We start from the raw sequence: 15,276 nt of genomic DNA, 5'->3' as shown, positions 1-15,276 counted from the left end.
AAAAAAGTAATTACATTAAAATATTCCAGCACAAAAATGTTGCAATACAGTAACAGACATTACACAAAGTGACAAGTTTTGATCGTCTCCAACTTATTAAAAATAAAACGCATTGATCGCAGGAACATCAGTAACGTCAGATGTCATCAGCAAGACGATGATATGCTAATTTTCACAAACTCCACACACCAAACCCCTCCAGAAATGATTTTTGGATTCGCGTTTGAACAAAATCACAGCAGCAAGTCTGAAGTAGCCCTGAACTACGAAAGGTGTTAAAAGTGCAACTTTTGAGTACTCTATCTGTAGACCACTAAGAGGATGCAGAGGGATAAAGCTCAGTATCGTACACATTTGAGATGGTCAAAGCTACTGAGAATACAAAGCGCATCAACCTGTGCTACCAAGATTAAAAACTGTTCAATGTGAACCATTGCTAAATTGATAAGTCCACTGCTCCGACGGTCACAGCCCGTTGGACCCTTCTGGGTTCAGGACGTGAACCTGTGATCAGGCTTCGCTTGAGGCACCCGGTGACCTGGAGCACTGACAGCGCAGGACTGCATCGTGAACCGAGGGGAACACCACGTTTGTGGACAGTTCCTCTGAGAAAAACTGCAGCATGTTGAGCTCGTCCAGAACGGTTCCTTCAAGAAAAATTAAGAATGGATCCATCAGGGCATACCCAAACTAAAATGTTAAGGTAACTAATATTCAGTGATATGCTACACTTTTCCCCACACTTTTAACACCGTGTAAAAGTGACCACACCAGCTACATTGTTTATCTGCTTATAATCCCCTTCCCCCAACTGAAACACAGACGGCAACAAGATGGAGATTACGATCCGTTTTACTTATTGGACTGATACCGATGTTGATCCTGATATATTGTGCATCCCTAATCCCTGGTCCCAATAACGATCCCTGCAGAACCCCATATCTAATAGCATCACAATCAGATGTGTCCATTTGTCTTTAGAAATTACTGGACTGTATTATGCCGCCATATAACTTGTATAATCCTACGTTCAAACATTGACTGAATGGGATATTCTGACCAACAGTGCAGACTGATCATTAGCTTGTTAATTTGAATGAATACTTTTACAAGGTGCTGTAAAAAGAGAATCCCTCATTATTACTTACTGTTGCAGCCAGCGATGACCACCCGAACATCAACTGAAGCATATTCCTTAATGACCTGAATGAAACAGACACAGTTTGTTGTTATTGCAATACACACAAGTGCAACCAACCCTGTCCATGAAGTGATGCTTTGTCACAACAAGGCGTCGAGCAGGAAAAATGCAAATGATCCAACGCAAATAAAAGTTAAAACCTGCTTGATGGCTTTGGCTCCTACTGAATCAATAAAGTTGACGGCCGTCCAGTCCAGGATGATTGAATGAACCGAGCTGAGAGGCTCAAGGAAGACGGCCTCCTCAGAGGTCGGCTCGCCGTGTTTGTCCTCCAACTCGCCGTTCCTCACCTCCTGCATCTCCTGGCTCTGAGGAACGACCTCCTGGGTCGCATCCTCCGTCTCGTCTTTGTGCTGAAGCAAGTCACAGTAAGGAAGAGTTTAGTCGCAAAATTGAAGCAAATTTGTAATCAGTTTAAGAATAAAACAAAAAAACTTAAGGTTCAGGTGAGTAGGGCTTAGACGATTAAATGCGAGGAATTGATTATTCAAATAATCGGCAAGTAACTTAGTAAACGATTAATCGTTAACTCGTGTATACAGACTGAAAACAACAAAAAAAGGCCAATTGCTGAAGGAACATTATTAGATGAACAAATAAGCCAAAACTACAAAAAATATACAAATTTTGACTTCAAGACAAAAAAAACAGCTCTTTGTAAATATGTTCTACCCAAAAATTCCTAAAATGGCATAGTTTTAGCCACTTTGGCTAAAATCTGTAAAAAAAAAAAAAAAAAAAAAAAAAAGGAAATAAAATATTTGTATATTTTATATATTGTGAATTATTTGTTTATTTGCATCTCTTAATGCGTTTCTAATATTGTATTTAGAAAAAAGGCTGAAATGAAAAATCTGCAGATTGTGCCAAATTTTTTTAAATCGTCAGACTAATAACTAAAATAATCAGTAGTTGCAGCCCTACGCACGAGTCACACTCTTCAGCTTTTCATTTCAAAGTCACCCAAACATCACGGAAGGTCAAATTCTCGACAAGCTTAAATTTAGTATTTCCTTCAACAGGAGTTCCACATAAAACCCTGAGTCAGAATGACATGCAGAATATTCTGTACAGGTTGTTTACACTGCCAACAAAGCCACATAAAGAGGAATGAAACCAGATGAAGGGCTGACACACCTTTGCACAAATCTTAATTGAGGAGTTCTTTTCCTTGTTTTCTTTTTTCTTCTGTTTCCTTTTGGCTTCCTGCGCTGCCTGCAGCTCCTCTGGGTTTACGCCTGTCTGCAGAGACAATACAAAGAAGAGATCTGTAAACTCGCCCCGAAGCTCATATTTGCACGTCATGGGACTGAATTACCTTTTCCTTGAGTTTGTTCACATAACGGTCGCTGTTAGCAAAGTAGATGGAGGAGTTGGAGTGGAAAATCTTAATTCCCTCGTATTCAGACGCCTGGCAAGAATAAACAAATTCCAAAATAAAACCAACATACGTGGGGGGGTTGGGAGCTTGTGTCAACATAACCTCTCCTCCACTAAAACTCACCTCTTCGTATGTGTTCACATCATAATACAATCCCGTGTCTGTAACGTGACCCAGGATGGAACTTTTGGGGCTAGAAGACAAGAAAAACACTGGTGAAGAGCAAGCACTGGCTTTTACATGTCTTCATGTCAAATGAGGAGAATTACAAACTCACCAACTCAGATTTAAAACTTTTTAAGACCTTCTTAAGAGGACTGAATAAAATTTAAGACCTAACTCATGACCCAGATGTACAAAAGAATTTCAGAAGACCCAACTCTGTAGCTATCTAGCTGGCTAGCCATATTCTACCTGCTAATGGCTCATTTGTTTTCTTGCTAGCTAGCGAGCAAGTATTAGCATCTTGTTACCGGTAGATACCCAATACAGTGAGTGACTCATGACGCAAACTTATGCCTGATATAAAAAACCTACATAGAATATGAGACTAAATAGTCCTGCTTCAACAAAATTCAAGACCTGTGATTAACATACCAAAGGCTAACTTAAATTAGCCTTAAATTAAATACCTTAGGGCAAACTTAAGGCATTTAAATTAGCTTTAAATGTAAGTTAGGGCTAACTTACATTTTATTTAATGAATTTAAGAAATTTTAATTTAATTTGAGACAGATTAAGACTTTTAAATGATGCACAGACACACTGAAACCTAAACATAATTAAAAAGTTGTAAAATGAAGAATGAGTTTCAGGCCCAAACCAAACTTCTCCAACAGAATTCGTACAAACCCTGTGTACAAAATTATGATTATGTCATGATGACATAACCTGCACTCGGTATTTAATCCGCACAATGAAATTAAAATATATCAAAAGCCAGAGAGCTGTACCTCTGTGTCCTGTAGATGACAGTTATTATGGCGAAGGCGACGGCTGCCAGGAGGCCGTAATCCAGACCCAACAGCACAGACGCTACAAAGGACACCAGCCAAATGGCCTGAGGGGGGAAAAAAAAGTATATTGCGTAATTAAAGCTGGGAAAAGATCTAAAGAAACACTCTTTCTGCTTCTTGTCAAAAAGAAACTAGAAACAGTAATCGAGCACCTGGTGTTCCTCAATACAGGTTCATCTCGACAAATGAGAACACTATTAGAAAAGTAATTGATGTCTGTAATTCAGTTCAAAAAGTGGCTCTCGTTAAAGATGCATCAAGTGTTTGCTTCAACTTTCATGATTATTGTTTACAGTTAATCAAAACCCAAACTGCGTCCCGCAGACAACCAACTGCAGGACAACTGTCAAGTCAAAGTAATTTCCACAACTCCTCTCCAGTAGAATATGACTTGTTCTCGTCGTATCCATCCACGTCGTAAAACTGTTTTCTTAATAAATACACAAGTCAGGCTTATTCTAGACTTTCTGACAGCACAGACTGCGTCGCAGCACTCTTATTTATAACGGTGTGACCAATAATTGGTTTTGAACAAGATGATTATATTAAGTTTATTGGTGTCTCTGAAAAATCTACAGGCAATCTGCCAGAGCTGGTGTTGGAAAACTGAGCCGTGATGAGCTCCATAATTGACATGATCATGATCAGTGTCCTTCCATCTGTGCTGAAAAAGGGGGATTAAACATCCATCCGAACAGGAATAATTAGGAAGGATTAGAGTGGAGATATGTTGTCATGGGAACAAATACAAAGAGGAAGTGCTCCCAGCACTTTGTGGGCCATTTTCAAACAGAAAGTAACAGCGGCTATGTGTCTAGCATGAAAGGAAAACAACAGGCGGGGCAGCTAGGCCTCATCCTACATGGAAATGAAAAAGAGGATATTAATGATGCACAGCCTCAGACTCACGTCAACTTGCTAAAAATATGCTTCCAGTCAGCTATGCTGATTTAAAAACGACAATTTTATTTTTTATTATTTGAAAGCGACTTAAAAGCTCACCAGTTCAATCTTGCTGGTCCTCCACAGAGGGGGAATATCTCGGAACTGCTTGAACATCCCCACCAGGTTGACTATGATGATAGCTGCCAGTGCGGTCTGAAAAGAAAAAAAAAAAGAGAAAAAGAAATCAGATCGAAGTCATTCGGCTCAGAAACCCGTCAAGATAACGACTTCACATACCTGAGGGAGCGGCTGGAAGACGAAACCGATGGCCAACACGACCAGCAGCACCATGAGAGAAGCCAGCAGTCCTGCGATCTGAGCGAAAACACAGGAAAAGCTTTGTGAGCATTATCTGTTGCACTGCTAATGGATTTATGGCACCAATATAGCTGAGATAACCTTAAGGCTCCTGTGGTGGCAGCGTTTCATCTCACCTGTGTTTTTCCTCCTGTGCTCTCCTGCACCAAACTCCTGGACATTGAGCAGGTGATGGCGAAGGTGTGGAAGAAGGAGCTCAAGAAGTTGCAGAGGCCGAGTGCGATCAGCTCCTGAGAGAAGACGGGGAAAATAGAAGACGGATCGGCAGTCAAATTTTAAACGGTTATCTGTTCGATGTCAGGACTGGAGATTGTTAAGCACAGACTGTAATAACACTTCACAGTGGTAATCTAAAAGGAGAGTGGTTTGTTCCTGGGTGCTTTTTAAAAATTAATTGAGGACATTTTAAGGCCTTAACTTTAGACGCACACATTTAAAACTTTTAAGGACGTGCGGACACCCTGTCATTTAATTTATTTACAGGCAAACTGACTTAGATTTTCATGACCTAGAAGTAATAATCAAGATTAACTGAATTAAACACTTGAAATATATCACTCTGTGTGCAATACACACACACACACAAAGTTGAAAATCAGAAGTATTATGATCCAATATGGCTGGTGTTTTGTTCGTCACCCCCTCCTCACCTGGTTGCCGTCCACGCTGTAGCCATACTTCAAGGCAAAGGTCTTAGAAAGAGAGATGCACATGGAGAATCCTACAATGGCTACAGCGAACGCATCCGGGATCAAATTTAGCGCCAGGGAGAAATCTGGGATAGCAGGAGCGCGGAGCCTGAGAACACAAGCAAACTCTCACAGTACATCCCACCGGGTGTGTAAATATTTGTGAGCTGAGATGTTATGACAGTTCCATTTGAAGTCTAGCTTACCCTGATGGTATATGCCCGACAATAGACACGTTGTATTTTTCAAGGGGTATTCCATAAGAGACCCCGGTGGACACAATAACCACAATGATCTCTCCAGGAATGGGAACAGGCAGATTCTTCTTGAAGCGCTCGTTGAGGACTTTGATCCCGTACAGAAACACGGTGCAAGAAAGGCCCAGGAGGAGACTGGGAATGTTTGTCTGTCTGATTTGACTAAATACCTCTTTAACGCTCTGCAGAAACAGAAAAGAGCGACAATGCAGCAAGACATGCACGCGTCTTTAATCGAACGGAAGACACGTTTTTCCTGTCAGACTCACGTAAATAGCAGAGAGGGGCCCGGAGAAACGCGCCGTTTTCACTCCCAGTAAGTACTTCAGCTGGGAGATGACGACGTGCACGGCAGCTGCTGTGGTAAAGCCTCGCACCAGAGGCTCTGTGAGGTAGATGGCCACAAAGCCAAACCTGAGAAGACCGAATACAAACTGGAGGAAAAAGGGAAACAAGTCAAGAGATACAAAGGAAAGGGCTGTGTTTGAAATAAAAACATTCACGTCAAGGTGATGCGTCCAGAACGATTAAGCCTGCTGCTTTGGGTAAACACACGTTTTTTGAGCGTGGGAAAACATTTCTCTCCCTAAACAACAGAAACCCCACCCCCTCCTTCTGACCAGTTCTCGCCAGACTGACCTGGATGATTCCCACCATGGTGGTGAGCACAACGGCCACCTGGACTCTCCTGGCGTTGATGGGACTGAGACCCTCGTCGGTCGAACACGAATTGGAGGCATTAGCGGGGAAAGTAACCATGTTGTCAGGAACTTCCCTCACTACAGCGCCACCAATCATCAGGCTTACGACCGCAAAGGTGCCTGCAGGTCAGAAACGCAACACTTTAATAAAAGGCATCTGCTGTAATTCATCCTCCAGGGATCTTAATGTCTTGTTACTTGGACCAGACTGTGGTAGTTTGAGCTGAGCGTCCTGCAGAGAGGAACCAAGCTGAGTGGAAAGGCCACAAGTCGTGTTGAGGACCAGTTTTAATTTAAACAAGGAGAAACATTTACTAAAGGGAACAACAAGGTGAGGTCTTCAAACGCTGAAAGAATAAATTAGCCTCAAATGGAACAAAGACGTGCAGAAATTGTTACCCAAATGCTACAAAAGCCTTAGCACACTATTTGTATCACAATTTCACTGTACAGTGAGGTAAAGTCCTTAATATGGTGACAAATCAACAAAGTGGGAGTGGCTTATGAACAAAAGTACAAATATGACCTTTGAACTTTCATTAAAAACAAAATGTTCATCCTTATAAGCTAACGTTTGGGGACACGTGCTTTGAATGAACTGTAACATTTGATAACCTGCAACTTACTGGATGGTTTATGTTTAAGTCAGTCTATTTTGTCAGCTGGAGTTGCATCTGATGCAATAAAATTGGAGGTGTGAGCAAATAACTTACGACTAAACTTCAAAATGTCAAGTTTTTGTGCTATAAATTGTCAGATCTACAAGTGCCATACTTTACCAATAACCAGTAGTAATGTGTAAATAAACTTTTATTTACACTTTCAAAAGAGCTGGCATTGTTTTTGACTTAATTTGCCTGCGTTAAACAGTACAGTTTTGAAATAGTTTTTAATTACTGTTCTGTTTAACCAGGTCAACTTTTTAAGTTAATAAGCAGCATTTTTATGCAGTCTAGCCATAACCGTACTGTTGGGGTTATTTCAGAGATGCTTGTGTGAAAATGGCAAACCTGCCTCATGGCACTGGTTTTTCCAGGTTTGAACACGTGGCCACCACTATTCCAAGCCTCGCGCTTGAAAGGGTATACTGAAACATTAAATAGTCGGAGTCCTCCACACTTTCTTCGCAGGATAAAATCTTACAACGCGTTTCGAAATGCTCTTTCACATGTTTGACAAATCGGGTGTTTGGGAGTGCTGTCCTGTATCCTGTTGTCTGCTGGGGAAGAACAGGACAAAATAATCTGCAGGGCTGGTTTGTTCGTAGTGAGGAGCCTGGACTGGAGGAAGGCACAGAGCGACCCGATCCGTAACATTCACCTCCTTCACTCCATCCTGGCTGGGGGACGGAGCAGCCGTAGCCAAAAGTCATCAATAGGCTGCAGGACTGAGTGCTTCATGATTCAATTTATTCTCAATGTCATCCTACCTGGACCACTGTATTGTACCGTCAGTGGAGTAATACACAGTTGATGCTTTGGCTGACTGGATATTGAGATAAAGTAAGTAAAATAAAATGTATTTGATCTAAGTATACTTTTAATTGAATTTATGTTACTTGGCCAAAATAATATCCCTGTGGGAATCAATAAAATGATCTTGATTGATCCCAACTATACCCTATTGGTGTACAAGCCCCCAACCTTTTTATTTATTTCTTTATAATTTAATTACCCAAAAATGGTAACTCTGCATCTTTAGGATGTAAATTAATAGCAATTTTTATTTTTTAAAAATAGTAATTTGCTTAAAAATCAAAAATAATTTTATGTAAATACGTCCCTTTCATGTTTACATAAAATTCTAATAGACTGAAAATTGAGAATGTAATATATAAAAGTAGAATATACTTTGATCCCTATGAGGAAATTGCTTATTTATTGACATGCTTCAACATCCTACATTGACATGCTACAAGTGTATACAAATATATACTATAAGCAATATAAAATATATAGACATAAGTGTGATAATGTAAATAATTTAATATAATCTAAAAAATATGGTAAATTATGGCAGAATGAGGGAAAATATGAATGTGAATAATTTTGTGCAGCACTGCTTAAGACCTTCACAATTGCGAAAGTCTCCGAAAAGTTTTGCACAGACAGATTATGCAAAAATGTTCTTTCCTTATCACCAGCCCAGTCCGTTATCAGAGCTGATGTTCACACAGACCCAAACAGTCGGGAACGTGCTTCACCTCAGCTAAACTTCTTTTCATGCCTGGAGCTGCACGGCCTTTCCAACGCCAGCTAATGGGGTTAAACTAACACAGCTTTTCAGAGTGGAGGCCACCCGACCCAGCTCTTGGACCACTGCCCAGTCATTCCCCTCTCGACGTCTTCCAGATTTAGAGGTATCGTTATGACCGCGTCATGCTGCTCATCAGCAGAAACTTTGGGCAGGCGCCATTTCACAGCGAGGTCGCTCGCTTTCTGTTGTGAATTCACAGCAGCGTTACGTCAACTTGTTTCACTCAAAACGAGGTTACTGCCCTCATTCGTCAACAGACGTGGTGAGACGACTCTGTGCCACTTTGCACAGACAGGAAGAAGAGACAAGTGGCAAGTTGTGGTCAATGAGATACAATAGCGCCGGTTACATCATCAGTGGGCACAACAGTTGCGGTGGAACAGAAACATTTCTTCTTCATCTTTTATCATAATTTATCAATGAACAACACCCAGTCTGCAGAACATCAAGCTCCCTACCAGAGCACAGCTTTCATCTACCAGCATCTTGCATTAAATTAGGTTAGGAAGCCTGCCAAACAACATGAGACTAATAAACGACTAATAAACCACAAGACTCTCTTTTCCAAGAACTATTTCACCAAAGATGAAATCCAGTTAACTATTGTGCATTTTTGCCCACATCGAGTCAACTGCTACAACTGAGAAAGCCTTATTGTTGTTGAAATGGTAAATGTAAAGAGGGGAAATGGACGGTGAGATATTGTCTTATTATTTAGATTTAATACAAGTTGATAAATGGACATGATGACATAGACAAGATTCTACTTTCCTAATGGGAGCATGCTAAGGATTGTATATGAGTGCTCTAAGCGAAGTATGAAAATTCATTTTTTTTAAAACTACACATAAATTGCCTCATGGTAACCTGTCCGATTTTATTTCAATGGAAAAAATTACACCGTCCCCAAAACTGACAACACAGAACCGAATTTAAGTTGCTGATTATGTTAATGCGTCTATAAGAAAAAGTAAAAACAACAACAAAAAATGTTTTTAATACAGCAGAAATTAGATCATGTGCTCAAAACTAAAAATTTGTTGGAGGTAAACTGAAAAAAATAAATAAATAAAAATGAATGTCAAATTATAAAACATGGGGTAACGTTCCACTTTTAGAAATTAATTGGTGCATTTTAAGCATTTGCATGGAGGTCAGGTTTTGGACCTCCATGCAAACTGTTGCCATCTAAACTAAAAATGGTGTTAATGTCATGTTATTTAATTTGTCACAGATCCAAGAAGGTTCTAAGCACCAGTGGAAAAAATCCACGACTGTGTGTTGACAATCCAACAGAGCTTTGTATTTCGCAACGCAGCTCGGATTTATGACTCAGCAGGAAAGGCTCCACGTAAGACATCTTACCCATGGACACATGCCTGGACGTGCCAAAGAAGGTGTACAGCAGAACGGGGTAGAACGAGGAGTAAAGGCCATAAACTGGAGGCACCGCAGCCAGGAGAGCGTAGGCCAGGCCTGCGGAGCAGAGAGAAAAATCAGAGGTTTCAACACAAAGACCAGGAAGCCAAGCGATTACTTCACATCGTCAAACCAGCAGAGTGAAAAAACAAAGACAGCGTGGAGTCAAAAACAAAAACCCTCGCGTGTTCTGCAGCTGGGATTTTCACACCCAAACAGCTCCAGATGTCTGGGCGCTCGGCGAACCGCGGGGTACTGACCTTGTGGGAGCTGCACAACTCCTGTACTGAGACCAGAGATCACATCGGACAAAAGGTACTGCTTCACCGGGTAGGACGGCAGCCATGTCAGGATGGGCAGGAAACTCAGAGCTGCTGCTTTGGCCCTCTCAGACGAACACCTGCAAAACAAGACGGACATTCATGCTTCAAAAAAAAAATCCGGTTGAGACTAAACTGAAGCTTTTTGTCATCCACTCTTTGGTGGAGACAGAGAGAGACACAAGAGAAACAAACAGTCATGTAAATGGAAACGATCCAACTAGTTTTCATTTATAATTTATCATTGATTTAGTGCTAATAATGACAGGCTTAAAGCAAAAAGGCCTCAAAAAGCATCACATCGAGTCACAATCTGAAGAAACGGGAAACAACGTCATGAACATCTCCTCAAAATTGACTGATCAACCTAAATCATTTCAAGAGGACATCAGCGACCTTTCTAGGAGGATGCAAAACTGGAAGTTATCTCAAACACTAGACAGCAGTTGTTGTTGTCAGGAGCGGAACAAGCAGTTAATAAGTTTAGTAATTACTTTCTCCCCACAGCTTCACATCTGTTTGCATATCTAGTTTCCAGTCAATAATTTAAACAACAACAATCATTTACAATCTGTAAGCAAGAAATCATGTTTACATAGCACTGTGCGTACATCCTCTACAACTATCACAGTCTGCACGTCATCGTTTACGTTTACCTAAAGAAGTGAATTTGAATCTTAAAAAAAAAATAAAATAAAAAAAAGCAATTCATTCTGACTTTGCAATAATGAGCGTTAGTAAGCATAAGTAAAAAAAAACAAACAACAAACAAAAAACAACAGAGTGACCTTTGAAGAACCAACAAATTGGTGTGTGGCCACAAACCGAACCACTTGGTAAACAAACGACTGCTCTCTCTTCCTCTCTTACGCTCATTTTGTTAACACATATATAAAGCTGGCAATATTGGAACTACACGCAATCAGCTCTGCACAGTGGGAAACAGCAACTCAACAACGTTTCACAAAAACACACGTAGCATTCCATTCCCCTGATAGCGGCATTGGCTTATTTGCAGACGCTGTTCCTTCTGTCAATAGTGTGACTTGACTTTTTATGTGGTTAAACATCTTTTCCCAACGTTACACCAACACGTGGCGTAATGAAGCAAACTGGTTACATAACCAATTTCCACTCCTTGTCCAGAGACGCAGAGAAAAGGATGAGCAAGATCGGTCTAATTGAGGTTTTTTAGAGATGTTTCACCTACTTGGAACATTTTGCAAGTACTCTCAAGTTGTCCAGCTTGGTTTTAATGAGGCCTTTTAAAAAGCTTATTTAAGCATCTACAAAATTATTGTTATTGTTTAACACAATAAAATTTCATCCTGCTTTTGATGGATTGAATCTGCCCAGCATAATACGCTGATATGCATCTTGGAACCTTCTGATGTTTTTTGTTTTTTGCAACAACTTGTCCTTATCTGTTGAAGATGAGACTTAATCTCAATTGAACTCACCTGGATGAAATTAACGTTATGAATTTTTAGAAAGTTTATTTAGACATTAGAATCTTGTTTACACAAGATTCAACTGGTTTGTATGCAGATCAGAATCAAAATCAATAAAAATAAGAGTTTAATTTGAGCTTTTTTTCCAAAAATTAAAATATGTTTATTGTGTGTGTGAAAGAGTTTACTTCTTCCACTTTATGTCACATTGTTGTTTCAGATCGAATTCATTTTAATATTGGAAGGTTTATAAGAATGAACAGCCTGTTTGCAGACTTGAAACAGAATCAGATTGAATTCAAGACTTTGAAACTCTTATTTAATCTTTCTGAGCCAATCAGAAGTGGGCTTGTTTGCTGGTGTGCAAATTTCATTGTTGTCCCGCTGGAAAACCCAAAATGTGTTTGAATTTAAAGTCACAAAGTGACCACAATGTCCTCTGAGAGGGAATTAAATCATCACGCAGGGCCAAGTTGGTTCAGAAATCTACATTTTAGACACTACTATTTGTATTTTCTCTGGATATTTAATGCTTAAGTTGGAAATGTTTAAGAGTTAAAAGCAAAAACAGAAAAAATCTGTAAGTAAACAACTGCTTTTACACTGTACTTATTGTTTTTGATTAAAAATATGAACCTTTCTGTAAAGATATATCTTAAAAATGCTCAGCTATCAAAAGAGATTAAATACAAAAGACTAACAACACCGCTGCAATCATTGGTATTAAGTCCTGGGATAAGACTGCCGGTTGAAAAATCACATTTTGAGAGGCTGGACTCACCTGAACTTGTCAGCAAGTTTTTGACGGAAGGAGGTGGAGTTCTGTTTGCGATGGAGGAGCTGAGTCCCAAGGAACTCCTCATCATAGACAGGACGCTCTACCCGGAGCATCAGCCTGGAGCCAGCATCCTCCTGAGCTGACGCCTCTTCAGGCTCCATGGAAAGGGAAGGGATGGTTTATTCAGCACAGAGGAAGTCACTGGGTTTTTTTTTTAACTATCCAGTTTGTTCCTCTCTGTCATAGCTCTGAACTGGAAGATATTCATTCCTTTAACTGGGATCTTCAGTTCTGAAAGTCAACATGACAAGATAAAAATTAGATAAAAAGATAAAAAGGAAAGGCAAGCCGTTAGGTTCCCTGATCCACGCAGACAAGACAAATTTAAGTCCAGTGTATTAGCAAAGCAACAGTAGTGGGGAATCTGACAGCTTAATATTTATAGATGTGCTTTAAAGGGCGAGGCTATGATGTAAAAAAATTTAAAAAATTAAAAAGGGAAAAAAGACAGCAATATGTTATGATGCTACTAGGTTTCATGGTTTCCAGACATATTAAACGTTCATTAGAAGAGTTTTTTTTTACTTTACAGTTTATAGTTTTTACTGCATATGACGGCAGAGCCGACTTGTTGTTTTGTGGTTCGCGCCAACAACTAAGAGCTAGGAACTTATTCTTATTTTCTCTCAATTATTATTTTTAAGGCTCACTGTCAGTCATGTCACTGAGGGGACTCATATGCGCGTAATTCTAAATCATTTCGCCACGTTGATACTCGCGCTTACAGGTGTGGACATCAGCTGAACTAGCCCTCAGTGAGAAGAAAAGAGTTTACTTTTAACCTTCACATTTCAGCTAACATGAAGATGCTAGAGAGTTGGGTTCTTACCTCCGTCTTCCTCCTGTGGGGATGCTACCGGCTGAAGGAGAACAGTTTATGAAGTGACCTCTGTGGTTGTACATTAACTAGAGGGACGTTCTTTCCGGACTGTAGGCAACTGACTGCTACTACTCAAGATTAGCCAGAGATAGGAAGCGCTTGAGAGAGGAGTTACTCTGTCAACAAATTTCTTAACCCCTTCCGGTCTGAAGTTGAACGGGCGCGGGTTGAGGACGCATGCGCTGTTTTTAGTCCTGATGTGGAAAAACAAAAGTACAACTTTATTATTATTATTATTATTATTATTATTATTATTATTATTATTATTATTATTATTATTATTATTATTATTATTATTATTATTATTATTATTATTATTATTATTATTATTATTATGTGATTCCTTTTGCTGTTATTAAAGTTATTAGCAAGTGATTATATATATAATTAGAATATCATTGATTGAGCAAATATCAGAGATGACTTACTTTGTATTTTATCTATTGTAGTTATTAATAATTTGTATATTTGTATTGTCATTATAATAAGTATTATTATGTAGTAATAATATATAACAACACTTTACTAACAACTGTACTACATAAATAAATCCACAATTTTCTCTTGCTACATTCTCCACAGTACATGATGAATAACATGTCTAATGTTCCTTTTCATTGTAAGATTTTTCTCCATCAAAAGTTTTACGAACAATGACTTGTATTTTGTTATGTAATAACACTTACTGGTTGGCAAAATAAATACATAAATGCATTTATGTGAAGAAACGAGAACTGTAATTTAATGACAGAGTGAGTACTCTCTTTATTTTTCGGCTCTCTGTCAGACAGCGAGCAAGGTGACGAAAGCAGCGCAGTTGACGTCATAGAGTCACGGGGCTTCCCTCCTCATTTTTTTCTACCTTCAACAGATACATCGGTAAACTGTATCCTAAGTACAAAACTTCAGCGGGGGACAAATGTAGCATTGTTGCATATCCTCTGGGGGAAAAAACAAAAGAGAAAAACTGCATAATTACATTTGGAATATATTTTTCATTCGCTTTGTTTTATTGCTAAAAAGAAAGAAAATAAACGTACAAACACACACATTTTGGCTTTGCAAAAGATAATTTTAGAAAAAGAAATTCCAATGAATAGCATACTTGAGAGGTTAAAAAATAAAAATAATAAGTGGCTGTTATTGAGTGAATTTCTCTACAAGAGCTCCTCCTTCAGTCCAGAATATGTATATGCATTCTTTTTAGACAGTCATAAATGAATTAAAAACTTCGTGTTTAATAAACACGAAGTTTATTATTCATATATATATATATAACAGAGGAGCCGGGTTTTTCATTAAGTATTCTTAAATTAACCATGTCTCTCACCTGGTGCTCTTAGGTCCATTTATGATAGGAAATGTTTATGTCCATATCACACAATAATAACACATACAAAACAAAAAATAATAACCACGCTTTTTTTCCATCCATCAACTTACCTTTACTTACCGACCTCAAGGGTTTTTTTTGTTTATCTCGTCGGCCTCCGGAGCCTCGTCATGGGTCCCAACGGCCTCCCGGTTCCTGCTCTGCCGCCAGCAGGTACTTGCTCCACTGCCAGTTTCCATATATATATATATATATATATATGGAAATATAT

At 39.2% G+C, this 15,276-nt stretch overlaps 1 protein-coding gene across 2 annotated transcripts; it reads right to left on the bottom strand.

Moving 5' to 3' along the window:
* Position 1: 1 nt before the first annotated feature.
* Positions 2 to 13,778, bottom strand: slc26a5 (solute carrier family 26 member 5). Of its 2 annotated transcripts, none has more exons than XM_008401282.3 (18): positions 13,622 to 13,778; positions 12,736 to 13,023; positions 10,444 to 10,583; positions 10,130 to 10,240; positions 6,447 to 6,628; positions 6,077 to 6,241; positions 5,757 to 5,989; positions 5,512 to 5,659; positions 4,978 to 5,091; positions 4,781 to 4,858; positions 4,601 to 4,696; positions 3,536 to 3,642; positions 2,706 to 2,775; positions 2,520 to 2,612; positions 2,339 to 2,443; positions 1,342 to 1,554; positions 1,149 to 1,203; positions 2 to 647 (listed from the first exon to the last, which is right to left on the bottom strand). In XM_008401282.3, the coding sequence occupies exons 2-18, from the start codon at positions 12,891 to 12,893 to the stop codon at positions 511 to 513; spliced, it is 2,205 nt and encodes a 734-aa protein (XP_008399504.1). In that variant the 5' UTR covers positions 12,894 to 13,023; positions 13,622 to 13,778; the 3' UTR covers positions 2 to 510. The 2 variants fall into 2 exon arrangements, with proteins under 2 accessions (XP_008399504.1, XP_081460149.1); XM_081604023.1 differs by having other exon boundaries at positions 12,736 to 12,887.
* Between the last annotated feature and the right edge of the window lie 1,498 nt (positions 13,779 to 15,276).

This window comes from Poecilia reticulata, chromosome 23 (genome assembly GCF_904066995.2).
Source record: "Poecilia reticulata chromosome 23, P_reticulata-male-v2, whole genome shotgun sequence".
NCBI lineage: Eukaryota > Metazoa > Chordata > Actinopteri > Cyprinodontiformes > Poeciliidae > Poecilia > Poecilia reticulata.
This window is presented reverse-complemented; position numbering and strand designations above follow the sequence as displayed.